We start from the raw sequence: 27,340 nt of genomic DNA, 5'->3' as shown, positions 1-27,340 counted from the left end.
CCAGCTCCTGGGGACAGGGACCACTGAACACGTGCGGCTCCTGAGGATGGGGACCACCAAAGACCCCCAGTTCCTGGGGTCAGAGACCTCCAAGCATCCACAGCTCCTGGGGTTAGGGACTACTGAGGATCTGCAGCTGCTGGAGTCAGGGACCACTGAGAACCCACAGCTCCTGAGGATGGGGACCACTGAAGACCCCCAGCTCCTGGGTTCAGGGACCTCTAAGGACCCCCAGCTCCTGGGGTTAGGAACTACTGAGGACCTGCAGCTGCTGGGGTTGGGCACCACTGAGGACCCACAGCTCCTAGGGATGAGTACCACAGACCTGCAGCTCTCGGTGACGGGGCACACCAAGGATGCACAGCTCCTGAGGACATGGACCACTGAGGACCCTCAGCTCCTGGGGACAGGGACCACCAAGGACCCACAGCTCCCAGGCATGGGGACCACTGAGAATCTGCACCTCCTGGCGATGAGGGACACCGAGGACACACAGCTCTTGAGGACAGTGACCCCCGAGAACCTAGAGCTCCTGGGGAACACTGAGAACCCACAGCTCCTGTGGACAGTGACCCCTGAGGACCCAGAACTCCTGGGGAACACTGAGAACTCACAGCTCCTGAAGACAGTGACCACCAACAACCCAGAGTTCCTGGGGACGGAAACTCCTACAGTAATGGAGACACAGGTGTCCTTGCAGAGACCAGCAGGTCCCCAGCCAGGTAGTGCCCTTTTTCCTTCCTCACCAGGTGACAGTACCCCTGAGCAGCCGGTGCCATCCCGGCACCCCTCGGCACCACCTCCCCATCACCTCCACGGAGCATCACCAAACCTATGGCATGGCACCAGCCGCCCGGGGCTGGCTCTGGCCAGCAGGAATGGGAGCCAGAGCCCCCCTCGGCCTGACCTGAGGGTGGATAAAGGTGTGGATCCTCCTGCTGCTGCTAACCCCGTCCCTCTGGAGTTTGATTTACTAACCGCTACCATGCGGCTCTACAGGGCTGGCAGCGCAGAGCTCGCATCCTTCTCTCCGGGACTGATGCCAGTGGCCGGCCGTTGCCAGCCCATCCCGACCTACCTGCCCTTCTGCAGTGTGCTGGGCACCAGCCATGTCCGATTGCCAAACTACCTCCAGCACGGCAGCGAGGAGGAAATTCGGGCGGCTTTGCATGAGTGGGAGGGGCTGCTTGAGTCGCGGTGCCATCGCTACCTGGAGTGGTTCCTCTGCTTGCTGCTGCTCCCCGGCTGTAGCCCCTTGGTCCCCGTCACCCCCCCACCATGCCAGGGCTTCTGCGAGGCCATCAGAGACCTGTGTTGGACTCACTTGGCCGGCGGGCGCCTGCCTCTGCCTTGCGATGCTCTCCCTGAGGAGGATGACGGGGTTTCTTGTGTCTTTATTAATGCTTCTGCAGGTAATGTGCCTGGGCGATGTCCTTGTGTTGTGTCTCCCCTGCCCAGACTCCCCCGGGCACTGGGGGTGCTTCTGCCTTGTGCCTGTGGGACGCTGCCGAATCCAAAATCGCTTTCCATCCAGCCTTGGCTTTTCCAAACAGAACCAGCAGGTTTTGCCTCCCTCCACGAGGCCGAGGATCACTCCCGGTGATTTTAGTGAATTACAGTGAGTTACAGTGGCCAGCACAGGGGACGCTCCCCCAGTGCATTGTGCTGGCATTGAGGGCCAGGCGCCACGGGGCTTTGAGGTGTCCATCCTGGCTAGGATCAGAGCACTTGGAGAGCTGGCAGCTCCTCACAGGAACGGGGCAAGGAACAGGGCAAAGACCAAGACCCCCTGACTACCCAGCCACAGCACTATGATGGCGAGCAGGTTTCAAGGTGACCCTCAGCCATGCCCGCGCACTCCCCCTCCCAGAGCAGCCCTTTGGGGTTAATGATTCACCTTATGGCGGCTAATGTTTGATCCCTGCTGCTTGGAAAAGTGGGAGAGGTTACTTCACCCCCAGCTTCATCATTCCGTTCCTGTGACCTTCCAGGGATCCAGACAGGGCAGGGGGGTGAGAGACAGGAGCTGGGGGTGACTCGTGCTTGGAGAAATGCAGTTGGGATGAAAGCTGGAGCTCCCCCCCAACCCCCCTGCCAAAGCCTCTGAATGAGGCTGTGTTCCCTTGCCGACCCCTGCGCCCTCGGGAGATGGCCGGGAGATGCCAAGGAGGAATGCTGAGACTGGGGGATGGCAAACCAGGGTTGCACACAGAGTCCCCTTGGTGTCAAAGAGGCTCTGTTTGTGGGGGGATGCACTGGGATCGTGGAGATGCTTCCAGAGGAGATGTATTCCCACCTGGGACTGCACTGTGGTTGCTTGGATGGGCAGTGTTGGAAATGAGTGGGGAATGTGGGGGCTGTGGTACACCCCATGGAGTGATTTGATGTACTGCTGCGTGCTGGGGGTCCCCTGAATCCCATGCTGGCAGGCTGGGCTCAGGCCAGCCAGAAAGGTCATGGCAGAGTGCGAGGGTGGCTTAGAGCATTCTGGGGACATTTCCAATGGCAGAATCACTGCGTCCAGAGACATCCCCACAGCCATCCCATGCCGGCACCAAACCCACTGCAGTCCCCACCATCTCTCCATGTTCTGTGGTGGGTGCTGACAGTTTGCCACAGTGATGATGGGCTGCAATATTTGGGCTCTGAATGCCCTTTGGAAAAAGCAGGTGCGGCCTGAAAGCTCTGGGGATGAGAAGGGGCACTTGGCTTTTGTAGGGGAGCAGACATTTGAAGGGCTCTCCCTTTACCCCTCTGCTCCCCAGTCTCCATCCAGCCTCTGTCATGCAGGAAAAAAGTTCATTTGCTTTGGGAAGTGCTAGCACCCAGCTCCCACCCTGGACGCAGGGGCGAGTGGCATGTTTGAGGAGGAGGGAGACTCCCAGAGCTGGCTGCAGCTCCAAGAGGAGAATGGTTGCAAATTGCCCTGCTAACAAAAGCCTCTTTTAGCGTGTCCCCAACATCCTGAGGCCTGTGGGGGGATACAATGACTTGTCTGCAGGAATTGCAGCACTGGCTCTTACACCCGTGTGGACCCCCAGGAGGAAGCTCCGGTTTCCTTTTTCCTTTAAAGCTGCTGTAGATTTGGCTTCCTCCAACCCCAGATAAACGCAATCCCTGCATCCTGGCATTTGCAGCTGGAACAAACTTGTGAGGTGCTGAGCACGGGATGACTCAAGGGTGGGTGACAGGCTGAGAGTCTGGGGGAGGGTCACTCACTCACCTCATCAGTTTTGGTGTAGGGCTGTGCACATCTGGGAGTGAAAGGCTGCTGGAGTCCAGGATCCAGAGGTTCTCTTCTAAGCAGATTGGGCATGCCCCATGAGGAAGCCTGATCCCAGTACAGGGCAGATGAAGGGGCTAGAACTGGTGAAAGAATGGGAAGGAGATTTTTTTCCCAGCCAGGGGGTCAGTTTTGGGGTGCTGGAGTTGGGAGGGACTGGGGGCTTGGGGAGTAGGATGGACATGGAGCAGTTTCAGAGCCAGAGTTACAGAGCATCAGTGTGTCTGGCTCTGGCAGAGCAAAAATTTGCTCCCAACTTTAGTTGGTGGCACTTCTTATGTCCCCACTGCTGGTTTCCTGTCATGGGACTGTCACTGGCATTGGGGCTTGGCAGCCAGGGAGCCTGGGAATGATTCATGTCCCTCAGGCTTTGGAAGAGGCACTCAGGTTTTCACCACCATCCCAAGAGACGTGTTTTCCTTTTGGGCTGGGCAAGGCTGGGCTGATTCCTTTTCCCTTCCCTTCCCTTCCCTTCCCTTCCCTTCCCTTCCCTTCCCTTCCCTTCCCTTCCCTTCCCTTCCCTTCCCTTCCCTTCCCTTCCCTTCCCTTCCCTTCCCTTCCCTTCCCTTCCCTTCCCTTCCCTTCCCTTCCCTTCCCTTCCCTTCCCTTCCCTTCCCTTCCCTTCCCTTCCCTTCCCTTCCCTTCCCTTCCCTTCCCTTCCCTTCCCTTCCCTTCCCTTCCCTTCCCTTCCCTTCCCTTCCCTTCCCTTCCCTTCCCTTCCCTTCCCTTCCCTCTGGAGGACAATGCCTACCTAGCTTCAGAGCTGGGTAGAGATTCCTGGCTGATCCTCCAGGGTTCAGCCCAGGATACCTCAGGATACAACTCTGATTCCCCCCACTCCCCATTGCTCTACATGAAAATCGGGGATAGAACTGGGGACACTGAATTGTGTCAGCTCCTGCTTCTGGCTCAGGATGGGGCTGAAACTCAGCACTGAGCATCCATTCCCAGTGCAGATCCCCCAGCAGTTTTGGAGCCAGGGTGGTTGGGTTTCCTCCCTCCCAGGAAAGGAGAGGTTAAAAAGCCTCTCCTTTGGAGCTGGCACCAGCCCTGAGCGGTTGACATAGGAGAGGAGGAATCCAGCGCCCGGTGTGGGGGCGATGAGGATGTGCTGGCTGCCAGAACAACGGGAGCTGGCAGACACAGTGCTGGCTCGCCCTGACCAGATGTTCAGCTGCGCCGGGTAGGAGAGAGGTCTCCAGCAGAACCTCTCCAATTCCCTAATTCTCAGTAGGAGTTGGGAAATGAGTCGACCTCCAAATTGAGAGCATCTGGGAAGCTGAGCTGGCTTGAGCTGCGTTCCCAGGGTGTTGCGAGGGGATGATTCTGATTTATTCCCAGCTGGGGTGACCGTAGGATTTTGTCCCAGGATGACGCGAGGGGTCACTGTGATCCCGGAATGAGTATGGATGCAGCACACTTCCATGGGCTCCATGGTTGGCTCAGTGTCCTGGTGCTCCAGGAGCATCTCCCTACCAGGGGCAGGACCCCTTTGCTTTTATCCCATCTCAGGGATCTGAGCAACCTGGGCTAGTGGAATGTGTCCTTGCTCATGGCAGGGGCATTGTAATGAGGTGGTCTTTAAAGTCCCTTCCCACCCAAGTTATGCCGTGATTCTGTGATGTCCCAACTATGGTTGGAGGGGCAGCAGCTGGGAATGGGGGGCATTTCGGAAGATGCATCCGAATGATGTGGTGGGAGTGGTTCAAGGTCACTGCCTTGGCCAAGACACAAACCTTGGGGTGGGTGAGTGAAGGTAGCCACTGAAGAACAGTGTATTTGGGAGGTACAGGCAGGGGTGTCTTTGCTGAGTGACCATCCTTGCCTGTCTGGTTGAGACCATCCCCTGTCCTTCCTCCTTGCAGAGAGCCTGAGTGCTGAGGTCAGCCTGCTGGAGCTGATCGGGGACCCGCCGACAGAGGAGATCCACAGAATTTACGGCCCCGACAACAACCCTGGCTACGTCTTCGGTCCCAATGCCAACACGGGCCAGGTGGCCCGGTACCACCTGCCCAGCCCTTTCTACCGGGACTTCTCGCTGCTGTTCCACATCCAGCCCACCACGCCCCGGGCCGGTGTGCTCTTTGCCGTCACGGACTCCTCACAGAGCATCATCTACGTGGGTGTCAAGCTCTCGGAGCTGCGGGCAGGCCAGCAGCAGATCATCTTCTACTACACGGAGCCAGGCTCACCCAGCTCCTACCCGGCTGCCACCTTCACTGTGCCCACCCTGCTCAACCAGTGGACGCGCTTCGCCATCGCCGTGGAGGAAGAGGAAGTTGTTCTCTACCTGGACTGTGAGGAGCATGAGCGTGTCCGCTTCGAGCGCTCCCCAGATGAGATGGAGCTGGAAGAGGGCTCTGGGCTCTTTGTTGCTCAGGCTGGAGGGGCTGACCCAGATAAATACCAGGTAAGAGCTCAGGCCTCCCCAAGGAGTGTCTCCCAGAAGCCTGGAGAGATGTGACACTGCCCATGCCCAGAAGACAACCAGCTCCATATGTGTCCCTGGGGAAAGGGGACATCTGAGATGGAGGGGAAGGTAGCTTGAGGTGCCACTGGTTTATTGTCTTGGGGCTCACCACAGCAAAGCTCTCAACCTGGGCTGGCAGGAGGACATGGGGCTGCCACGCAGCTCCCACCATTCCCTTTTCCCAGCAAATACAGGGAGCCTCTTCATATCTCCCCATTCCTAAAAATACCCAGCTCCTTTGGTGGAGAAGTTGGTTTGGCTGGGAAAATGTCTCTTACATGGAAATAATGCTTGGGCTGGAGCATATCTTTGTTGGCTCATGTTGGGCGGTATCTCCAGGAAGACTGTGGAGAGTGAGGAAGGATGTGATAGCTCAGCCCGTGCTTTGAGCAGGACTCGTGTTCCAGATAAGGGGTGTGGGGAAAATGCCCAGCTGCCTTGGAAATCCCCTGCAGAACTTGAGAACAGGAATGTTCAGGTTTATCCTAGGCTGAGCAGGATTTGCCCAGCGACAGAGGCTCTGCTGAAGGGAACAATGTTTTTGCTGTGGAGCTCTACAAAGCACGTTTCTGAGCTTAAACATCATCCTGACTGTACTGCCACATTTTCCCTGGAATGGCTTTGGGCAGGGAAAGCTCCCCCAGGAAGGGTTTAATCATTGATGGACTACAAACTGGTTTGCACTGGGATTTGGGTTGGTCCCTTGAAGAGCAGCTCTTTACTCTTGAAGAGCAATTTCTTTGCTCTTGAACATTATGGGAGGGCCAGCTCGTGGCTGTGGAGTAGCTCCTCTCCACAGCTGGAGGGGTTTGTCACCATATGGAAGGCATGGCAACAGCCTGCAGCAGAGCAGACCCTTTTAGCAGGTGATGCTCCTGGGCTTGCCAACCCTCAATCCCACTGCCCGCCTCCAGTTTTCCCATGGGGAGTAGCTGGTCATGGAGGGAAGGAGGCCTTGGCTGGGTGAGAAGGGAGCAGCATCTGACTGCCTCGTGGTGTTTCCATCACTGTCCAGCCCTGCCTCGCGTTATCTGGAACTAATGGGGCATCAAGCGGATTAAAGCCTGGCTCTGGGTCAAGCCTCAGGATGAACTCGTTGGGAGGCAGCTGGAGGGGTGTCCTGGCACTTCTGCTCCTCCCTGAGTTGCCTTTGTGGCTGTGGCAAGAAACTTGGTGGAACAAAGTCTGTGGGTGATGCAGAAGCCCCCGGGATAGCAGCTCTCAAGGGGGCAAATGGGATCTCAGCTGGGGTCTGGCAGGAGGGTTTGTTTGCAGCTGGATGTGGCACCTGGGGACACGGTTTAGTGAGGGACCTGGCAGCACTGTGTTAATGGTTGGCCTCGATGGTCCTAGAGGGCTTTTCCAGCCTTAACAATTCCACGATTCTATGAATTCACTGTAAGATCTGTGGTGCTGCTGCTCCTGTATCAGAGCAAAGAGGCTGCAAAGGGCCCCTATCACCATCCCTCGTGGGACTGCCTCACTTTAGGGCTTGGAACTGGCTTGTTTACCATGCCTCTGCAAAGCCCCGGGTTTCAGCCTTGCAGCCCCTGCCCAGCACCACCAGCAGGGCTTGGCAAGCCATGTGCCAGAGCTGGCACCATATGGGCTGAGCAGAGGGAGTGTTCAGACACCCAGCAGAGCTTTTACAGGGATCTTTTGACTGTGCTCTTTGGTTTTCCTCTCCCAAGGGCTCCCTGGCCACAGCCCCTTGTGTGCCTTGCCCCCCACAAGGATGGCTGGCAGGCTCTGCAGCCCACGTGTTGTATTTCCTGGGATAAGCTGCACTTCCTTCCTATTTATTTGTGTTTTGCAAGCATCGCGTGCATCCAGGCCACTTGTTTATACAAGAAACCACCACAAATCCCTTCCTAAGGATGCTGCCTCCAGGCAAAACCCCGTAGCACCCTGATCTCAGCAGGAGAGGGAATGTGGGTACCAGCCTGAACCCCACAGATCCCACTGCAAGCAGTGTCACCCAGCACATCCCGGAACCCAGCCTGGGTTCTTGCTGCTGGGTGGGACACAGGGATGCTGTCAGGATGGGAGTCTGCCAAGCTGGGCTGCTGCCCATCTGTCTGATCCCAGTGGGGAGGAGCAGGGGACCACACTAGGAAGCGAGCTCAGAGAGAGGAGATAACTCTCCCTTGGTGTTTCTTCTTTGGGCAAGACCCCTAAAATAATATTTGGCCTGGCCTGAAAGCACAGTGCACCACGTCTGGGCAAGGAAACGCAATGGACTTAGGAAAACACGGATCAAGGGCAGTCACAGTTCAGCCAGGCTGACTGTGACATAATATGAATGAATTATAAGTAGATTAAGTTATATAATAAATTTATTATAGATACATAGTTTATATATAATTAAAAAATTATATCAATTCCTCTCACAAGCAAATGGCTCCAGTTGGGTGGTGACCTCCTGCAGCTGCTCACAGTGCTGACAGCAGATCTCATCCATGCTTTTTCTCCGACTTGAGGACGTGATGGCCGAGTGGCACGGCAGGTCATGTCACAGCAGGGTGGCTTGTCTGTGTCCCCCACCTGTCCGTGGTCTCCTTCCAGGGGGTGATTGCAGACTTGAGGCTCCGAGGGGACCCGCGGGCAGCCGAGCGCCAGTGCGAGGAAGAAGAGGATGACGCAGAGGTGAGTGCTGGAACGTGGCCAGGGCAGGCTCAGGGCTGCCCCCACCCTCCTCCCGGCTTAGCCCTCATCCTTTCTCCATGGGCAAACGCAGGTCTCTGGCGATTTTGGCAGCGGGATGGAAGGTGGTCAGCAGCCTTCGGGCAAGGTTGAGGTGAGTTGCTGCTCACAGGTGTTGCACATAGGGTGAGACCCCAAAAGTCTAGTGATGAGAAGGACTGAGTGCCCTGCATGGCCAAGGTGATGGGGTGCTTGATGGTGTCCCAGCACCTGTCCCTTACGGGAAGGCGCTGGGAGGTGAATGATCTCTCGTTGTTGGTGCAGGGTGTCCCAGGGCTGGTGGATGCTGTCCCCGTGACCTCCCCCCCCGTGGCAGGGGGCAGTGGTCCGAGGAGTGGTGGGGGGTCCCCACAGCAAGCTGAGAGGACCAGGGCAGAGGAGACACGGCGGGTCTCCACGGGAGGTAATTCCAGCAGCTTTCCCCAAGGTGCACAACTGGGCACATGGTGGTGTGGCCGTCCCTAACCACAACTGGGTCCTCTTCCACAGGCACCGGCCGGAAAGGTGAAAAGGGAGAGAAGGGGGAACGTGGCTTGAAAGGAGACTCAGGGACCAGTGGCATGATAGGGCCAGGCAGTGTCAAGGGTCAAAAGGTGGGTGAGACCTGGTCCCTGGGGGCCTGAGGGTGCCGGTGACGTGTCTGTGTTTGATACACACTTCTCTCTGTTTCTGATCCTCAGGGGGAGAAAGGAGACCTGGGCATCAAGGTGAGCACTGCTGGGGGAGCTGGCACAGAGCTGTGCCCTACCTGGTCTGCCACCTCAGGGACCTGCCACCCATCTCCCTCCCCTCCCCAGGGCAGTGCTGGATTTGGCTACCCTGGCTCTAAGGGCCAAAAAGGAGAACCAGGTGAACCCGGACCCCCCGGGACCCTCTCTCGGCACGCTGATGGCTTGGTGATGGAGCAGGTCACCGGCCCCCCAGGGCCACCGGGGAAGGATGGATTCCCTGGCAGGGATGGTGAGCCTGTGAGTCAATTCCCCCCCTACAGGGTGTCGTCTGTCCACCCACCCTACCCACCTGCACACTGACCTGTCCCCTCTCTGTCGTCCCTAGGGAGATCCTGGCGAGGATGGCAAACCTGTAAGTGGTGTGGAGGGAGTGGCAGGGTGATGGAGGACAGCCACCCCCTTGTCCTGCCACCTGCTGAGCCCCCACTGCTCCCCTTTGCAGGGTGAAATGGGGCCCCCGGGGTTCCCCGGGATGCCGGGGGAGCCAGGCCTGAAGGGGGAGAAGGTGAGTGCCGGTGTTGGGAGCCAGAACCCTCCTTCCTCTCACCCTCAGCTTGGCTGATCCCCCAAACCACACTCTGTCCTTTGTGCCAGGGCGAGCCAGGCCTGGGGCCGAGGGGACCCCCTGGACCACCTGGCCCTCCAGGACCGCCGGGACCCTCCTCCAAGAATGACAAGCTGGTGGGTGCCCCCTGGGACACAGGGATTTGAGGGATGGGGAGTCCATCAAGCCACAGAGGTGTGGAGTGCTGCCACCAGCCCCTGGGCAAGCCCCAGTGCCACCGGGTGCCCTGACATCCCTCTCATGCTTCTTCCCCAGACCTTCATTGACATGGAGGGCTCTGGCTTTGGCGGTGACCTGGAGAGCCTGAGGGTGAGTGGGGGTGAGTGCCTGTCCTGCCAGATGGGAGTGGGGGGACACCTTAGGCATGGTCTCCCGCATCTCTTCTAGGGTCCACGAGGGCCACCTGGTCCCCCAGGGCCACCTGGCGTGCCTGGTTTGCCAGGGGAGCCGGGACGGTTTGGGATGAACCGCACAGACCTGCTGGGATCACCGGGGCTGCCGGGCAGGGACGGGATCCCCGGGCCCCCAGGGCCAGCGGTAGGTGCACAGGGTGGCCGAGGGGGCCCATCCCAGGGCCACCCTGTGGTGGTGGGGGGCCCAGTGCTCACGAGCCCTGTGGGGCTTTCCAGTGTTGGAACCATCTCCTGGGATCTTACAGGGTCCTCAGGGTCCTCCAGGAAGAGATGGAGAGGCTGGGCCACCGGGCCCCAAAGGAGAGCGGGTGAGTGTCCCCTGTCCCACGTGCCCCAGGAACATGTCACAGCTGTCCCACAGGGCAGCTGGCACCCTTGGCACATCCAGGAGGCCCAAGTTCCTGGGATGGGGAGCACCATTCTGCTCCTGCCTGGAGCTGGGCAGCTTCTTCTCACCCTCTTCTCCCTCCTCCTCCTTCCTAGGGTGACATGGGTGACCTCGGCCTTCCCGGCCTGCCAGGACCCAAGGTACTGTGCCTGGGGTGGGGTTTTTGGGTTCTCCAGTACAGACTGGAGGCAGGGGTTTTGCCTAGGGGAGCCATCTTGCACGGGAATGGGGAGGAAGGCACTGCCCTTTGTGTTCCTCCCAGATCAGTGCCACAGCTCCAAGGTGCATGGAACTGCTGACCCCACAAAGGATGCTCACCGGGCTCCTACCACCCTGCCTTGGCTTTGCTCCAGGCACTTCCACATCAGGAAGTGGGCAGGAAAACCAAGGGGGGTGTGTTTTAAGATGCAGAGGAGAGCTTGCTTGGGGGGGTGCCCACACCCCACTGGAAAACACCCCATCTGCTGTGCATCATTCTCTCCTGCCTGTTTGCTCCAGCTTCTTTCCACCCTGCATCCCCAAGAGTGGAAATAAAGGCTTGCTGGGAGCCCCTTAGAGTTGGGATGCTGCCCCTTGGTTTGACCATCTACTCCAGCCTGAGCTGGGGGCAAAAAGGTCAAAACTTAAAGTTTCTTAACCTTAATTCTAACTTTTTGCACTTGTGCAGCACCCAGAGGGCAGATGGGGTGGCAGCGGGTGTAAGGTCCAGTCCTGTTGCTTCCAGACCCATTGCAATCCGAGGAATGCCTGGGAGCATTCCTTTACGGCACTGAGCTCTGCTGCAACGCTGGAGCCAGCCCCCACTTGCAAAAACATTCCCATTCATGGTTTTAGACGAGCCTCTGGTGGCCACTGTGGACATTACATGGGGAACTGGTGGAATGAAGGGTGCCCGAGCTGGGCAGTGCCTCCTCCCACAAAGCCCTTAGCCAGGGAAGCGTCAGGACAAGCATCCATGTCCTGTCCCAGAGAGGATTTGGGAGGGGATGCTCTGCCTCCTGCTTGCAGGCTCTAGGCAGCTGCCGCTGCCGCCTTCCATCTGTCCCATTCTTGTCTGCTTTGCAGGGCAGCAAAGGAGAAACAGGACCAGCAGGACCCCCAGGAGAAATGGGCTTAGCTGGCCTTCCCGGGCCCATTGGACCCCAAGGGCTGCCAGGGCCCCCCGGACCCCCGGGACCACCGGGGCCAGGCTATGACGCTGGATTTGTGAGTAATCACTGCACTGATGGGGTGGGATGAGCTGGAGCCAGGGACAAACACAGCTCAGCCTCTTCTCCCTGCATTTAGGGTGACATGGAGGGCTCGGGGCTGTCATTCAGCCCTGGACCGCCTGGACCTGAAGGACCACGGGTACGGCCATTCCTGCCCTTTCCCTCCTCTCCATCCTGGGCTCTTTGGGGTATTCCCTGCCATCGTGCCCCCTGCCATCACCCAGTGCTCACGATCCCTTTGTTGCTTGCAGGGTGTGCCGGGACTGCCAGGTCTGAAGGTGAGGACCCCTTCTGACATGCTCCTGGCTCCATCCATGTAGGATGCCTGCCAGCAGCCTGTAGGGATGCCTCTGACACCTCTTTCCTTGCAGGGAGAGGTGGGCAGCCCTGGACAGCCTGGCTTGCTGGGACCAAAGGTAGGAGCCCTGGGAGAATTGGGATGGCTTTGTGCCAGCACCTGGGTATGCAGGGCAGTGGGCAGGACCCCTGTGCTCCCCTGCCTGAGGCTGCATCCTGCCCTTTCCCACTCCCCTTGCAGGGAGATGCTGGCATTCCTGGTGTGGATGGCCGCCCTGGCCTGGAAGGCTTCCCTGGACCACAGGTAGGAGCCTCAGCCTCCTAGCTCCAGAAGACCCTCCCACTCCAGGCAGGGTACCTTTGATTGCAACAGCTCCATCCTCCAGCAAGGAAAACTCCCCCTCCCTGCTGTGGGACCTAGCTCACCGTGTGCCAGTGGTGCCCACACTCTTTCAGATCCCGTTCCCCCCCTACCTTGCCACCCCCACTGGCCACCACCTCCACCCAAAATCATCACAGCCTGGCTCATTGCTGGGAGCTGGAGGCAGACGTGGGGTTGTCTGAAGGGGTTTTTTCAGCTAGAGGTGGGAGGGGATCCGTGCTTGTGAGCCAGAGTCTGTCTCCATGTGATGCTCACTCCTTCCTGCACTTCTTTCCAGGGACCCAAAGGTGACAAAGGCAGCACCGGTGAGAAGGTAGGTGCCACCAGGCTGGGGACAGGGACCAGCCACTGGTGGCCTTGGGCTGATGCCTTGTTTCGTCCAGGGAGAGCGAGGCCAAGATGGAGTGGGGCTGCCTGGCCCCCCTGGCCCACCTGGTCCCCCTGGACAGGTCATCACTGTCTCCAGTGAAGATGTAAGTGGTGGCACCTGGCTTCAGCACGGGGCAGGAGAAGGGGTATTCCAGCAGCCGTCATGAGGGGACACCTTGCCAGTAGCTCTGACCCTCAGAGCCAAGCTTGGGGGGGGAAAACCTCATTTTGTCTCTTTTTGCAGAAGTCCTTGGTGGCTTTTCCTGGTCTAGAGGTAGGTGCCCTGCTGTCACCTGTGCCTACCCCTCAGCAGTGCCAGGAGGGCACCCTGATTTTGGAAAGAGGGGGTTTGCTCTTAGGAGCATCTCTGCTTCTCTCTGCAGGGCAGACCAGGCCGTGCTGGCTTCCCGGTGAGTTAGTGACACATCTGGGGACCACAGGGTGGCCCTGCTGAAAGCTGTAGTTGCTAGTCCTGCTGTGCTTTGCTGCAGAGTGGTGGTGATGGAGGGGTCGTTTGGGGCCTGCCTTTGGTGGGTTGGGAATGATGTGAGCTCTGTGTCCTTCCTGCAGGGTCCAGTGGGACCAAAAGGAGACCAGGGGTCAGCTGGTCCCCAGGGTGCCCCAGGCTTGAAGGTAACTGCTCCAGGCCACCTGCATCCCATGGAGTGGTCACATTCCTGGTCCCCCATTCTACCTGGCCACCAGGTGACACCGGCCCTGTTATGGGAGGGAGCCTGATCCCTTCACGTCCCCTCCCACCTCTTCTTCTCTTGCAGGGGGAGAAGGGGGAGCCTGGTGTCATCATCAGCCCTGATGGGACTGTGGTCACTGCCAAGGTGAAAGGAGAAAAGGTGGGTTCCTGGCAGGAATAGGGGGCACATCCCCATGGGACATGTGCCAGGTGGGCCCAGTGGTGATGCCCTTTCCCTCTCCATTGTTTGCAGGGGGAGCCGGGACTGCGGGGCCCGATGGGACCATCGGTAAGTCACCATCACCATCCTCCTCCTTGTGTCCCACGGCGAGGGAATGATCCTAGGCAGAGGGGCTGCCCCCATACTCAGCACCCTCATCCTCATCTTCTCTCCCTTCCAGGGTCCCCCGGGACGAGCAGGGATGAAGGGAGAGATTGGCTTTCCAGGCAGACCCGTAAGACCTGCTCCTGGTTTGTTTGTGTCCATCCCTCTCCCCGTTTGCACGTCCTGCACAGGCTGAGCCCCACACCCCGCCATGTCCCTGAGGGGTGGGGCAGTGCCAGGGTGTCAGAGGTGACTCCAGAGCACCAGATGTGACGCCAGGGGCTGGCGGGGGGACAAGGACAAGGCTCATTTTGCTGCTCATCCGTAGGGACGTCCTGGCATGAACGGGCTGAAGGGCGAGAAGGGTGACCCTGCAGATGTGCTGGGCTCGCGGGTGAGCACTGCTGTACCCCCCAGCTGCTGGCCCTGCAGGCCGGGGCACACAGCCCCAGGGTCTCCCCGAGGACCCGTCCCTTAGGCAAAGGGCTCCTTCTCTCAGGGCCTGCTTGTCCCCCTCCACGGTGGGGACTGACGGCTTTGCAAGACCTTGACAAGTCTTCTTGCCCCCTACAGGGTCCCCCAGGGCCCCCAGGACCCCCTGGACCCCCTGGGCCACCTGGCAGCATAGTCTACAGCAACGGCAATGTGAGTATCACTGTGGTCACCGTGATGGACATGCTGGTGACTGGGCCCCCAGTGTCCCCTGCCTACCTGGAGGGCACTGAGGATGCTCTGCTGACATCCTGGCTGGGGCTGGCATGTGGGACTGTCACCGGCATTGGTGGGGGGTCCTCGAGGATGCTGCTGTCTCTGCAGCCACTTCCTTTGCATCTCCACAGACCTTCAGTGACTCCAGCCATCCGACGTTCCCTGGTAAGGGGGTGTCCCTCTCCCAGCCCCCTCTGGGCACTTTGGGGAACCTCGACAAAGCAGAGCTGGGGGGAAAGCCCCTCCCTCCCTCCCTCCCTTTGAGCTGCAGCTCTGAGATGGCATCTCTGCTGCTGCCCACAGGTTTCCATCAGTTCCTAGGACAAAAGGGGGAGAAAGGTGACACTGGACCCCCAGGACCCCCTGGTAGGTAACTGGTCCTTGCTGGCAGAGGCAGGCAGGTGGTGGCTCATGCCCATCCCAGCTCCTCTCCCCTCCTCTCCCTCTCCACAGGCCAGTTCCCCTATGATGCGAGTCACTTTGGTGCTAGCCTGCGGGTAAGTCCTTTGCACACTGGCAGCTGTAACCCAGCATGGTTTGGGGTACCCAGCGTGCCCCAGCTGCTCACCCCAAGGCTGTGCTATCCCACAGGGTGACAAGGGAGATGCAGGTCCCAAGGGTGAGAAGGGCGAGCCGGGCAGCACCCCACTCTACGGTCCTGGAGTTTCTGGACTTCCAGGGCCTCCAGGACCCCAGGGATACCCTGGGCTGCCGGTGAGTACCTCATGGGGTGGGCAGTGAAAGGGGGCACAGTGGGGGCAGCATCCCTGGGAGTTTTGCTCCAACAGATGTTCTTTCACACTGCCTAGGGTCCCAAGGGGGAGAGTATTGTTGGGCCACCAGGGCCTCCAGGGCCTCAGGGTCCCCCTGGTATGGGATACGAGGGGCGGCAGGGCCCCCCTGGCCCTCCTGGTCCGCCTGGGCCACCGTCCATCCCAGGTGCCCACAGACAAGGTGAGTACCTGCTCTACTGCATCCTTCCCTGCTCCCGCAGCATCCCTGCTTGTATGCCATGCATCCCTCCTTGCAGCTCTGCATTCCTCTCTGTACTGCACATCTCTCCATCTCACCCTCATTCCCCCACAGCTGTCAGCATCCCTGGACCCCCAGGACCACCGGGACCCCCCGGACCACCAGGCACTAGTGGGATGTCCTTGGGGGTGAGCTGGGGCTCTGGGCAGGGGCTGCCCGTGGTGCAGGCAGCCAATCCCTGAGCCCTGCCCCGGGCTGTGCCTGCAGCTCCGGGTCGTGCCCACGTACCAGGCAATGCTGAGCGCCGTGCACGAGCTACCCGAGGGCAGCCTCGTCTTCCTGACCAACAGGCAGGAGCTCTACATCCGCCTGCGCGGGGGCTTCCGCAGAGTGCTGGTGAGTGAGGGGGGCCCGAGGGGCACCCGCCGTGGCTGCGCTGCCCGGCTCGAGGGGAGCGTGGATAGCACCACCCCGGGGGCTCGGTGGTGACTCTTGGTGATGCTCGGGCTCCCCCCACCCGTGTGCGAGGAAGAGGAGAGGGGGGCAGCTGGGATCTGATGTGCCATGCCTTTGCAGCTGGAGGAGCACAACCTGATCCCTAGTTCAGCTCTGGTGAGTCCTCCATTCCCCGTGCACATCCTTATCCCTATCCTCCTTCCCAATCCCATCCCTATCCTCCATCCTCATCTAACCTCAACCCATGCCAGACCATCTCTATCCATCAACGATCAACTTCATCCCCTTCTCCATCCATCCCCGACCAAATGAATCCCCAGCCATCTCCATCCCCGTCCCCATCTCCATCCCCGTCCCCATCTCCATCCAATCTCAACCATCTCTATGCCCATCTTGATCCAACCACAACCATCTCCATCCGTCCCCCAACGCTCTCCATCCCCACGGCCACCTGGGGCGCCACGGCCCCCCTCATGCCTTGTCCCCCTCCCCAGGACAACGAGGTGTACGACAAGCCACCCACCCTCCACTACGCCGGCCCCCAGCCCCGCGGGCCCCTGCACCCGCTCCGCAACCACGTCCCCGCAGCCACCGCCCGTCCCTGGCGTGGGGACGAGGTGGTGGCCAACCAGCACCGCCTGCCCGAGCAGCCCCTGCTGCACCACCAGCAGGAGCTCATCAACGGATACTACATCCACCGCCGGCCAGATCCCGCCCCCGTGGCCGCCCACGTGCACCAGGACTTCCAGCCTGCCGTGAGTGCCGCATTCTGGCTGAGGGGAGCTGATGGTGGTGGCCAACGATGTGTCCCTCAAGCCCCCATTGTCCCCTCTTGGCAGCTTCACCTAGTGGCCCTGAACACCCCGCTGAGCGGCAGCATGCGTGGCATCCGGGGCGCTGATTTCCAGTGCTTCCAGCAAGCCCGGCAGGTCGGGCTGGCCGGCACCTTCCGCGCCTTCCTGTCCTCGCGCCTGCAGGATCTCTACAGCATCGTGCGCAGGGCTGACCGCGCCACCGTCCCCATTGTCAACCTCCAGGTAGGTGTCCCCATCCCCTTCCCAGCGCTCTCTGAACTCCAAGAATCATGGAATAGGATCGCGGAGTCATTACGGTTGGAAAAGGTCCCTTTAAGATCGTCGAGTCCAATGATTAAACCAGCACCACCAAGGTCTGGGATGCAGAGCATAGCAAAGCCCCCATCCATCATGAAGCATCCTCTTCCCGAGGCTGCTGGGGCTTGGAGCTTCTGGAATGCTCTTGGAGTGCAGGCAGGACTAAAGCCCCTCCTCCTCCTCCATTTTCCCACTCTTCCCACCAGGATGAAGTGCTCTTCAATAACTGGGAAGCCCTTTTCACGGGCAGTGGGGCCCCACTGCGAGCCGGCGCCCGCATCCTCTCCTTTGACGGACGGGATGTCCTGCAGGACGCAGGATGGTGAGTGCAGGATTGAGCCACGGGGAAATGGGGTTGGAAGCATGGTGGAGCAGCAGCAGCCCCCCACCTTTCACCCTTCCAGGCCGCAGAAGAACGTCTGGCACGGCTCAGATGCCAAGGGCCGGCGCCTGCCTGAGAGCTACTGCGAGACATGGCGGACAGAGGAGCGCGCGGTCACCGGCCAGGCTTCCTCCCTGGCCTCTGGAAAACTGCTGGAGCAGGCAGCCAGCAGCTGCCAGCACACCTTCATCGTCCTCTGCATCGAGAACAGCTTCATGACTGCCGCCAAAAAGTGACACCTACCCTGGCGCCCCCTGGGTACCCTCCAAGTGCCCAGGGAGGGTCGGGCCAGCCTACACCCTGGCACCCCTGGGCCCCTCAGCCCCCTCCATGCGCCCGCTCTCACCCCACAGGGTTTCCTTCTCCCGCAGACCTGAAGCCAAAGAGTATTGCCATGGCCCCTGCCCTGGGTTGGCAGGGGCTCAGATCCCACCCGGGGCAGGGCAGCTGTGGGCTGGTGGCCTTCCTCCTCCTCTTCTAACTCCTAATATTTAACCACTTCAGCTTGTTTCCCTCCCTGCTCAGATGCTCTTTTTGGTGTGGCTGCGTGGGAGGGTGCTCGGCAGGAAGATTTCAGTGCTGCCAAGCAGGCTGTCCCTTGCAAAAAGCCTGTGGGGCCTCTCTCACCAGCCCCCTGGCCCTGCGCCGTCCTCACCAGGAGCCTGGAGCTGGACACAAATCCCTGCTCCTGAGGCCATGGGGTCTTCTCTAGCCAAGACCCCAGCATCCCACCCAAGGGACTGTCCTGTGGTGATGCTGGGGCTCTCCCAGATGGTCTCCATTCTGCCCAGGTAAGGACCATCCCATAACCATCTTCATCTCCGTCTACCAGCCAGCAGAACTCTGGTGGGGGTCCGGTCTTCCCCATCACATCCACGCACCCTGGGGACCCCCAGCTGTGCTCCCACAGCCCAAGTGCAGCCACAGCCAGCCCAGCACAGGTACTGGGGTGATAGGGTGGCCCCAAGGCGTGGCCAGATGTGCCCTCAGCACGAGTTTCTCTGTGTGTTTGCATGTTGAGCACATGTGGTACCGAGGGCAGGCACTGCCACCCCCCTCCCCATGCCACCTTTTCTGGGCTTGAATGGCAAAGACAAAGCAAAGCAGGTTGGAATTGGTGTGGGCAAATCCAAGGTGCTAAAAAAAAAAAAAACAAACAAAAAAAAAAGAAAAAAGAGAAATTTGTAACTAGCTTTTTTTTTTGTTATTATATGGAAATTATTACCGTAAAAGCTGTGCGAGTCACACGGTCTCTATTTCTTACAGTCTACTGTATTTTGTGTAATGCAATTTAAAGTCTGTGGATCTTTATATTATTTTTTTGTCATTGGTTGTGTCCTATAAACCATTTCTGAAAGGCACTGAATAAAGAAACATCCTCTTGTAGCCTGGGTCTGTGCCATGATGGGGATGCAGCAGGATGGGGTCTCCATCCATATCCCTGTGTATGGGGTACAGCAGCAGCACCATGGCAATTCTGCTCCCACTCTGTGTGCGGGGACAGGGAAGGGGTACAGCCCTGTCCTCAGAGAGCAGAAAAACGTGTCCCAAGGGTTACATCCTCGACAGAACAGCACCCAGGACCAGCAGTGGGACAGGACACCAAGCACATGGTGAGGATGACAATGCTCACTTTGGGAGCGAAGAGCCAGCCACAGTGTCGCGGTGCCAGCGCTCAGGCCTGCACAGTGCCTGCCTCCGGGCTTTTCTCCTGCGCTGGGATCTCCACCGGGAGCTGGCACAGCTCCTTGGCCAGGGGCAGCTCCACTGGCTGCCTGCGGTGGCTGTGCTGGACACCCACTCTGACGGCCGCCAGTAGGTAGACCACGGCCAGCAGCGTGAAGTAGCCAAAATATACATAAAACTGCAAAAGAGGAGAGAGGGGAGAAGAGCACTTGGATCCCTCCCTTCATCCCATACCCTTCGGGGACCACCTCCATCCAAGGTGTCCCCCCATCCCTACCTGGGGATGCACAGATAAGCCCAAGCCCCTCTTGTCAGCCACAATGACAGTGATGATGGTCTTCAGCACAGTGGCAAAGAAGGTGTTGACCCCGAAGACCAGAGCACAGAGCTCTTTGGAGAGGGAGGTAGCAATCTGGAAACTGGGGAAAAACGGGAGCACTGGTGAGCCCCTGGCATCGACCCGGCAGCCAGGGTGGGAGTGGGTCCCCAGGAGCACCACGCACATGGCAATGGGCACCAGGAACTGGTGGGAGCCACGGAAGAGGATGTAGGCAGCATAGCACAGCCAGATGTTGGTGGTGGAGTTCATGAGCAGGAGCAGTCCCGCCTGGAATGCCGTCACCACTCCAATCACCAGCTCTGACCACAGCGTCCAGCGGATCTTCACGTAGCCAGCAGCAAAGGAGGCGACGGCACCTGCAGAGGGATGAAGGATGCTGTGAGCATCTCAAGGATCCCCTGCCCTACCTAGGCTGGGACCCAGCCCTGTGACCAACACGTCATCCCCAGTGCCAAACTACCAAAAATTCTGTAAGGACCATCACTCCCAAGGGGTGCAGCAGGACAGCAGTGACCCCCTGCCTCTCTGGCGTCCCCGGCCATTCCCACGGGAGGCAGCAGGATGTGAGTGTCCCCCCACAGCCCCAGTGTCCTCATCCCGGGCGAGTTACCCAGCAGTGTGGAGGCAGCATCCACGCCTCCATTGTACACCCGGCGGTTGTCTGTGGTGGGAGAGATCTCGTTCCAGAGGATGTGTGCATAGTACAGCATCAGGTAGTACCCAGCCGAGTTGAAGATCCACCACAGAGACCAGAGGCGGAGTTGGGGCTGCCTGGCCAGCACTCCCAGCTCCCGCAGCATACGGCACAGCACCATGTCCTGCCAGCCCCGTGTCACCACCCCACTGTCCCCCTCGGCCATCCTGTCCAGCTCAGCGGGGACAGCGGCATCGCTGGCCCCTCTGGGCCGGTTGAAGAAGAGGCTGCGCCGCGGCCGTTCAAGGAAGAGGGTGAGGATGAGGCCGAAGCTAACGAAGCCCAAGGAGACGTAGTTGAGGGTGAGGAAGGAGACGCCGCCGAAGGTGACGCAGAGCTGGCCCAACACAGAGCTAGTGAAGACCCCCAGGAGCACGGCGGAGCGGGAATAACTGGCCATCCGCTGGTAGCGGGACGGGGCGACCAGGGAGAAGATGTAGGAGGAGTAGGCAATGCGGGCGGCCATGGTGATGCTGTAGAAGAACTCCATCAGCTGCATGGCCAGGACAGAGGTGCCCAGCACCAGCAGCAGCCAGATGGAGATATGGCTCAGGCTCTGCAGCACCAGCACAGGCTTGTAGCGCAGGTAGTCCGTCAGCAGGAAGATGGGCACCAGCACGGCCATGTAGGAGTAGGACAGCACTGGTGTGATCACATTGGTCACCTGCCGTGAGGGCAAGGAGGGGCTGAGCACCAGACACATCCCTGGGGACGCCCCCCAACCTTCCGACTGTGTGGGCACCACCTCCATGGCACCTGCTCGAGGAGGAATGTGACCAACAGCGTGCTCATCTGGGGGCCTGGCTGGGCCTCTGCCCCTTCCCATGCCAGGAATGCAGCGATCCCAGAGGCGCAGCGGCTGGCTGGGATCGGGGCCAGCATCCCTTGGTTGGGAGACGATGACGTTGTGGCCCCACCTCGTGTAACCCCGTTGTTGCCAGCAGCCTGGCAGTGCACCGTGCCATCATGGAAAAGTCTCCCCAGTGGGGGTGGGGCATGGCTTCTCCCAGCTCAGCACCCTCCCGCAATCCCACAGGCTGCTAAGGTGGGCAAGGGTTCACACACTGCCCCCAAAATCAGTTGCCAGCCTGTGCACGAGGTTTTATGCAAGGGCAAGTTGAGCCTGGGACTCAGGGGACAGGGTGACCTCACAGCCAGGTGAGACAGGGCCCCACACCACACCCCTGCCCTGAAATCAGCACGAGTCACCACACATCACCATGCCCAGCACGTGAAACCCCAGAAGCACGGAGGGATGCTCTGGACAGCCCCTGGACAGTGACCATGGCCATAAAGGGAGACATCAGGGTGGGGGACTGGGTCCCCACAGCTCACCTCTGCCTTTGTGAAGTTCTTCTCGCCGCTCAGCAGAAAGGGGGTGATGAAGCTCTCCCCGGGCCGGATCTGTGTCATGAAGCCATAGAAGCAGAGGTACAAGACTTGTAGCTTCCAACGCTGGTCTGGCACTGTTTCTGACGCCGGCTTTTTGGCACCATCATTCTTAGGCATGGCTCTGCAGCAGGACAGCGGCATTATCCCAGGAACCATCAGCTACACAGGCTTTGCTGGACCACGCAGCCCCTCTCTGTCCGCAGGCGCTCTTGGACGCATGGAAAACCAGGGCGCTGCAGTTTCTGTGGAAAAAGCAGCGTTTGGCACAGGCTCAAAATTCCTTCAGAATCGCAAGGCAAATAAATACCACTACCTTCTCCCCAGGAGATGTTCTGGGAAGAAGAAAAGCAGCCATGCGTCTCGCTGTGCAGAAGCAGGGGGGTAACTTCGGGCAGCATTCATACATCACGTGCATCCGGAGCCTGGATGCACAGAGCATCTGATCCACAGTGGGGCATCCTCAGCTCCCATCGCCTCCTTTTCCTCCCCTTCAAGACTCAGTGGGGTTTTGCCGCTTCCTGGAGCAACATTTCCCTCTGAGCTGCAGAAGCAGAAGGATGCAGACGCCCTGCACCGGGGATACTCCAGAGGGGGTGGCACAGGAATGTGCTGGTTGTGGAAATGAGTTAATGTGCACGGTAGGCACGGGGCCACCCATGTTACTCAGTAGCTGAGTGGCTAACAGGATCTCAGCTGAGCCAGAGGCAAGAGGCTGCCCCTTGGCTCTTCCCGGTGGGACAAAATGCCCAGCCTGGGGAGAATGCAAAATGCCACGAAATTCACGGTCCAGAGGGAGATTAAAAGCTCACATCCTGAGGTTTGGCTGCAGGAAAGTTGGCAGTGCCAGGAGATCTGATTAACGGTCACGGGATAAGGGCAGGGACAGGAGAAGGCCTGGACTGGGTGTCGTCCCAGTGTTCCCCACTCCCACATGAAGTCACTAAGGTGAATTTTCATGCCATAAAATTCCACGTATGCCAATACGCCCCACCGGAGCAAGGTCTAGAAACCTGATTACCCTGATAACCACAGAACAGCTAATCACCGTCGTTAAAAATGAAGTTCATGGTCCCAGTCTGTGTCCCACTGGATCCTGCATGGCGAAATTGGAGGATAATCCCCGCCTACTGCCAGATAACAGGATAAATGGGGACACGAGCCAGCACCAGTGGTGGCAGAGGAAAGCTGGTGGTGAAAGACCTAAACCTACAGGAAGCCGAGTGCCCATTTGCCCCAGTGAGGACCCACTGCTCCAGCAGCATTCCCATGGGATTTCAGCACTGGTGCCTGAGTATCACCAGAACACTCATGTGCCAGAGCTCACAGCTGGGCAAACAGCCCCCCCCCCCAAAACGGCACTCACTCACTCACTCACTCACCGCCCAGTGAGCCTGTCCAGCACTGTCCGCAGCACTGTCCCCCCTGCTGTGGCAGGAAGGGCAAGGGGCAAGGAGCAAGGGCTAACCCCCACCAAGCACCAACCCCTGCACCGTGCCGGGGCCACTGCCAGCTGCAAGTGCCTGGACTCTGCCCCATTGCCTTCCTGTCCCCAAGCTGGGCTGTGGATGTTACCTGCAGCAGCCGCTTGCTGCCGCGTGCATCACGGCCCCTTATGGGATGTTTGCCACCCTCTGCTCCCCATTTCCTACCATGTCCATTCAGGAGGGATACACACATGCATCCCTGGCCCACAGGAAACCATCCACACTAAATCCAGGATGCAGCTCCACGAAGCTGCTCCATTCCCAGCAGCACTGGCTCCTAACTCCCAGCATGTGTGTCCCCACACACAAAGGGACTCCAGACCAGAACCCATCTGGCCGCACCCAATTCCCCTTCTCCAGAACATCCACGGAGCTGCTTTGCTCGAGGTGAGTGGGCATGAGTCCCAGGGAATGTTCCATCCTTCATCCCTGGTGCAAGGCAGGGAGTGGAGGGAAGACGGTGAGGGAGAAGAGAGGGACAGAGTGGGAGAGCTGGTCCGTTATCACCGTGTGAACCTGTTTATCACCGCGTTATCGGGCCGTGACCTTGACAGGGATCACTGTCACGCCACACACCGCTGTCTTCCCGGGGTCACGGGTGACACGGGTGGCCGAGCTCAGGCTCAGCTCCCCGCAGAGCCACGGCCACCGTGGCCCAGAGGTCGGGGAGATGCTCTCCCCCCAGCCACGTGTCGGTGACATGAAAGCGACACTGCCAAGGCACCACGGGTTTTGGTGGGAAGGTGCCACATCGAATGGGGAGTATGAGTCCCTGAGGCACCTTCCCTAAAACAACGGCTGGGAAGCTCCTGGAAACACACCTCGCCCACCGTGCGGGCACCTCTTTGCCTCCCACCGCTCAGCACCAAGGCACGGGCGCTGCGGCGCGGGGCGCACTTGTCATAGGACGGTGTTGAGCGGGACCTGCTCACCCTGAGACAGGGGCGGAGGGAAACACCACACCACCCGGCACACATCCCCAGCACCCGGGGGAACAACACTGCCGGCATCCCACGGACCCTCCGGGACTCCGCCGCCGCGGCGACACCCGCGCCCCGCACTCGTACCTGGTGGGCAGCGGGCATGGGCGCTGCGGGCCGGGGCTCCCGATGCCGGCAGAGCCCGAGCCGCGGCGACCCGGGCACAGCAGCAGCAGGAGGAGGAGGAGGATGTGGGGGTACCTCGGGAAATGTAGTCGCCCCAAGAGCAGGGCGGAGCGGGGACTACAAAGCCCACAGTGCAGCGGGCCGGAGGAAGGGGAGGAGGAACGGGAACAGCCCGGCCCCCGGGGACCGAGCTGCGCCAGCGCCTGTGTGTCCCGTGCTGGGACAAATCTCCCCCGAAAGCGTCGGCAGGGCGTGAAGGAGCGGCTTTTACCCTGCCCGCAGCCGGGGTCGGCTCCTCGCCCCTCTGGCCTCTGGGCTGCGGGCCCTGGGGGACCCCGCCTCCGCCTTGGCTCCCTCCGCTGATGTGCGATACCCATGGCTGCTGGTTTTATTTCTGCACCCCGTTTGTTTCCTGGGGTGGATTAGTTCCAGTCTGCGCTGTTCTGCATTCCAGAGGGTCCCGAACAGTTGCCCCGCTGTGCTCCAAGCAGAGCTCCCGAAACTTCTCATCCCCCCCACCCAGCCTGGCAGCAGCCCCCGAGAATTGCTTATGGGGTGAGCCTGGCTGTCAGGACCAAGAGCGAGTGAAGCACGGCTGTGCACTTCTCCCGGAGGGAAGAGCATCCCTAGAGGAAGTGGAGTCCCCTGAGAACGGGGTCCCGGAGCTGGTGCCCCATCTCCCGGGAGATGTTGCATCTTCCGAACGCATCTTCTCTCCCCGCCTTTCCTCCCCCTTTCCCAGCGCTCACTCTGCCAGGAGCAAATGCAAGCTGACAGGGCTCGGCTATTCCTCTGAAATATTTATCTGCTCCCGCCTGGAGTGCGGCAGCAGGATTCCAGACGTCCGGGGACTGTCACACACAGCCGCCCCATCCAAGCCAGCCTGTAAGGTCCAGGCAGCCCTGGGTATTCCCACCCAGAGGTTTCCAGCCCTACTGAGCCCTCGAGGCGGTCCTGGGGAGGCTGGCCAGACGTGTCCCACAGCACCCCGTTCTCATCCCGTCCCTCCCGCGGGCCGGGGGAGCTGTGTCTCCGTCCCTGATGGCCAGGACGGTGGCAGGGTTAGGTCCTTCCCTTAAACGCAGCCGGATCCGGGAGCTCCTCAGGGTGTGGGTCCGGGGCGATGCTGGACACCCGAACAACGCCAGCACCCTGGGGCAGAGTCACCCTGGGCAGAGTCACCCTGGGCAGTGTCACCTGGGCAGTGTCACCTGGGCAGTGTCACCTGGGACTGCCCCCGGGCAGCAGAGCGCAGCGGCAGGGACTGGGTAGGGCGAGGGCAGTGGAGGAGCAGGGGCAGGAGCAGAGACTGGAGTAGGGAAGAGCAGCACTTAGGGCGGGAGGGGAGCAGTTTCGGGGGCTTTATTAGAGAGAGGGGCAGTGGAGGGGCGGGGGCAGGAGCAGAGACTGAGCAGGGGAAGAGCAGTTTCAGGGGCTTTATCAGAGAGAGGGCAGCAGAGGGGCGGGGGCGGGAGTAGGGAAGAGCAGCACTTAGGGCAGGAGAGGAGCAGGTTCAGGGGCTGTGTTAGACACAGGGCAGCGGAGGAGCAGGGGCAGGGGCTAGAGGAGGAGTTGGGCCAGGGGAGGAGCAGGTTTAGAGACAGGAGCAGGAGCAGGCACTGTGTCTGGGCCGGGAAGGGACGGGCAGGGGCAGGAAGTCGGCGGGCTGGGCAGAGCCGGGGGGGCGGGCAGTGCCGGGCGCTCCCGCTCGGCTCCGGCTGCCGCCGGCCCTGAGTCAGCCCTGCCGCTCCCCCGGCCTGCCCCAGCCGCCCGGCCGGACACAGGTAGGGCTTTGCCTTCTCTGGGGAGTGTGTTCTGGGCGTGGGGGGCCCGGGACGGCGCTGCGGCTCCCGCAGAGGCACCGCGGCACCCGGAGCCGGGATGAAGGGTCCCTGTGCGGATGGGTGTGGCGGCGGCAGCGTCGGGGCGAGGCGGCATCGCTCCGAGGAGCGGAGGGCGGGCACCCACCGGCCCTGTCCCCGTGTCCCTCTGTCCCCAGGAGGTGCCCCCGTGTGCTGCCACCTTCCCGGCTGGGCGGCTCTGCGAGGCTCTGGGAGTTCTCTGTCCCTGGCTCCCAGCTTTGGGAGGCTCCCCGGCGCTGCTGAAACAATCCCAAAGTGCTGCCCCCACTTGGGGATAAGTGGGGGGTCTCCAAGGCGGGCGACTTTCCGACCCCTCGCCGCTGCAGGGAGAAATGTGCATGGGGATGGATGACGGCGGGGATGCTGCGTGGGTTTAGGTGGGAACATCCCGGGGGATGCCACAGTGCGTTTCTGAGCCCTGGCTGCTGGCTTTTGGGTGCCAGCACCCGTGGGGTCTGACGAGTGTCGGGCTGGTGGTCATTTATTAGCCTGTGCTCAAGGTGTGGTGGTCACCAAGCGGTTCAAACGCAGCCTCGGTATCACTGCTGGGGGCAGAAAAGGGGTCCCAGGCCTCCAAACTTCCCCTGTAACTGGGTGGATAACTCCTGGGAGCCCATTTCCCCAGGCAGGGCTTTTCTCTCCTTCCTCCGAAATCAGAATCATCACAGAATCACAGAACGTTTTGGATTGGAAAGAACTTTAGAGACCATCTAATTTTAACCCGTGCCACAGGCAGGGCTGCCCCCCACTCAGTCACTGAGCTGGTTTTTCAGCATGTGCCTCGAGGGAGCCGTGGGTGCCCTGTGCTGGGGCTGCTCCCCACTGGAGCCACCACCTCTCATCACATGGAGCGGGCTCAGCAGGGGTGAGTTTATTCAGCTCTGGCTCCTGGGGCAGCATTTATTGCCCACCTCCTTTCAGCAGGCGCTCTCAGGGTCTGGGGGAGACCCGTCCTGGGGAGGAGTACGTGCAGCAGCCCGGCCAGTGCAGCATCCTCCTGCACGGCCACGCCGCAGAGCATCCCCACCCCATGCGGATGCTGCATGGCCACCCGGGAATCGCTGCAGGGATTGTCCCATTGCTGCAGGCAGCCGGGAGATGGTGTTCCAGGCTTTCCAGGCCTGGATGGTTCCTGCTTCCTGTCCTTGGGAGAGCAGAGAGCGTTGGTGCATCCTGAGGGATGCGGTGTGAGGGAGCGGGTGGTCCTGGTGGGGGATACAGGACACTGCACCTGGGGTCTGGGGTGGGCTGGCAGGGGCACAGGGGTGCCTCAGGGTGGAGGGGACGCTCAGCAGCCCCTGCTGCAGACTGTAAGGAA

The 27,340-nt window shown here is 60.2% G+C and overlaps 2 protein-coding genes across 4 annotated transcripts; one reads left to right on the top strand and one right to left on the bottom strand.

The window, feature by feature from the left end:
• The first annotated feature begins 30 nt into the window (after nt 1-30).
• Nucleotides 31-18,844, top strand: COL18A1 (collagen type XVIII alpha 1 chain). 3 transcript variants are annotated; one of them, XM_066322346.1, is made up of 42 exons: nt 31-722; nt 5,149-5,693; nt 8,319-8,399; nt 8,491-8,550; nt 8,721-8,859; nt 8,946-9,049; nt 9,137-9,163; nt 9,254-9,424; nt 9,513-9,539; nt 9,630-9,692; nt 9,782-9,868; nt 10,008-10,061; nt 10,140-10,289; nt 10,420-10,473; nt 10,649-10,693; nt 11,619-11,759; nt 11,841-11,903; nt 12,016-12,042; nt 12,136-12,180; nt 12,303-12,365; nt 12,721-12,756; nt 12,827-12,916; nt 13,057-13,086; nt 13,196-13,222; nt 13,383-13,445; nt 13,589-13,663; nt 13,757-13,792; nt 13,905-13,958; nt 14,157-14,222; nt 14,402-14,473; nt 14,668-14,701; nt 14,840-14,902; nt 14,990-15,033; nt 15,128-15,250; nt 15,346-15,490; nt 15,623-15,696; nt 15,776-15,904; nt 16,085-16,120; nt 16,459-16,719; nt 16,804-17,001; nt 17,283-17,398; nt 17,481-18,844. In XM_066322346.1, the coding sequence occupies exons 1-42, from the start codon at nt 47-49 to the stop codon at nt 17,692-17,694; spliced, it is 4,608 nt and encodes a 1,535-aa protein (XP_066178443.1). In that variant the 5' UTR covers nt 31-46; the 3' UTR covers nt 17,695-18,844. The 3 variants fall into 3 exon arrangements, with proteins under 3 accessions (XP_066178443.1, XP_066178442.1, XP_066178441.1); XM_066322345.1 differs by having other exon boundaries at nt 10,411-10,473; XM_066322344.1 differs by having other exon boundaries at nt 31-1,412; nt 10,411-10,473.
• Nucleotides 18,636-24,158, bottom strand: SLC19A1 (solute carrier family 19 member 1). The gene is made up of 6 exons (XM_066322347.1): nt 24,122-24,158; nt 21,514-21,812; nt 20,095-20,842; nt 19,648-19,840; nt 19,422-19,563; nt 18,636-19,322 (listed from the first exon to the last, which is right to left on the bottom strand). Exons 2-6 carry the CDS (start codon nt 21,724-21,726, stop codon nt 19,134-19,136), a joined length of 1,485 nt encoding a protein of 494 aa, XP_066178444.1. The 5' UTR covers nt 21,727-21,812; nt 24,122-24,158; the 3' UTR covers nt 18,636-19,133.
• Between the last annotated feature and the right edge of the window lie 3,182 nt (nt 24,159-27,340).

Source organism: Sylvia atricapilla, chromosome 7 (genome assembly GCF_009819655.1).
Source record: "Sylvia atricapilla isolate bSylAtr1 chromosome 7, bSylAtr1.pri, whole genome shotgun sequence".
Lineage (NCBI taxonomy): Eukaryota > Metazoa > Chordata > Aves > Passeriformes > Sylviidae > Sylvia > Sylvia atricapilla.
The sequence above is the reverse complement of the archived record's forward strand: the minus strand, read 5'-3'. Positions and strand labels throughout refer to the sequence as shown.

Bases quoted from the DNA above. Each gene is read 5' to 3' on its own strand.
- SLC19A1 (XM_066322347.1), bottom strand. From the start codon at position 21,726: ATGGTTCCTGGGATAATGCCGCTGTCCTGCTGCAGAGCCATGCCTAAG. The intron at 19,841-20,094 runs GTAACTCGCCCG...ATCCCTCTGCAG, and splicing joins TGCTGCCTCCACACTGCTGG to GTGCCGTCGCCTCCTTTGCT. The intron at 19,323-19,421 runs GTAGGGATGGGG...CCTCTTTTGCAG, and splicing joins GCTTATCTGTGCATCCCCAG to TTTTATGTATATTTTGGCTA.
- COL18A1 (XM_066322344.1), top strand. From the start codon at position 47: ATGGGGACCACCAAAGACCCCCAGTTCCTGGGGTCAGAGACCTCCAAG. The intron at 9,425-9,512 runs GTGAGTCAATTC...TGTCGTCCCTAG, and splicing joins CTGGCAGGGATGGTGAGCCT to GGAGATCCTGGCGAGGATGG. The intron at 10,062-10,139 runs GTGAGTGGGGGT...CATCTCTTCTAG, and splicing joins GTGACCTGGAGAGCCTGAGG to GGTCCACGAGGGCCACCTGG.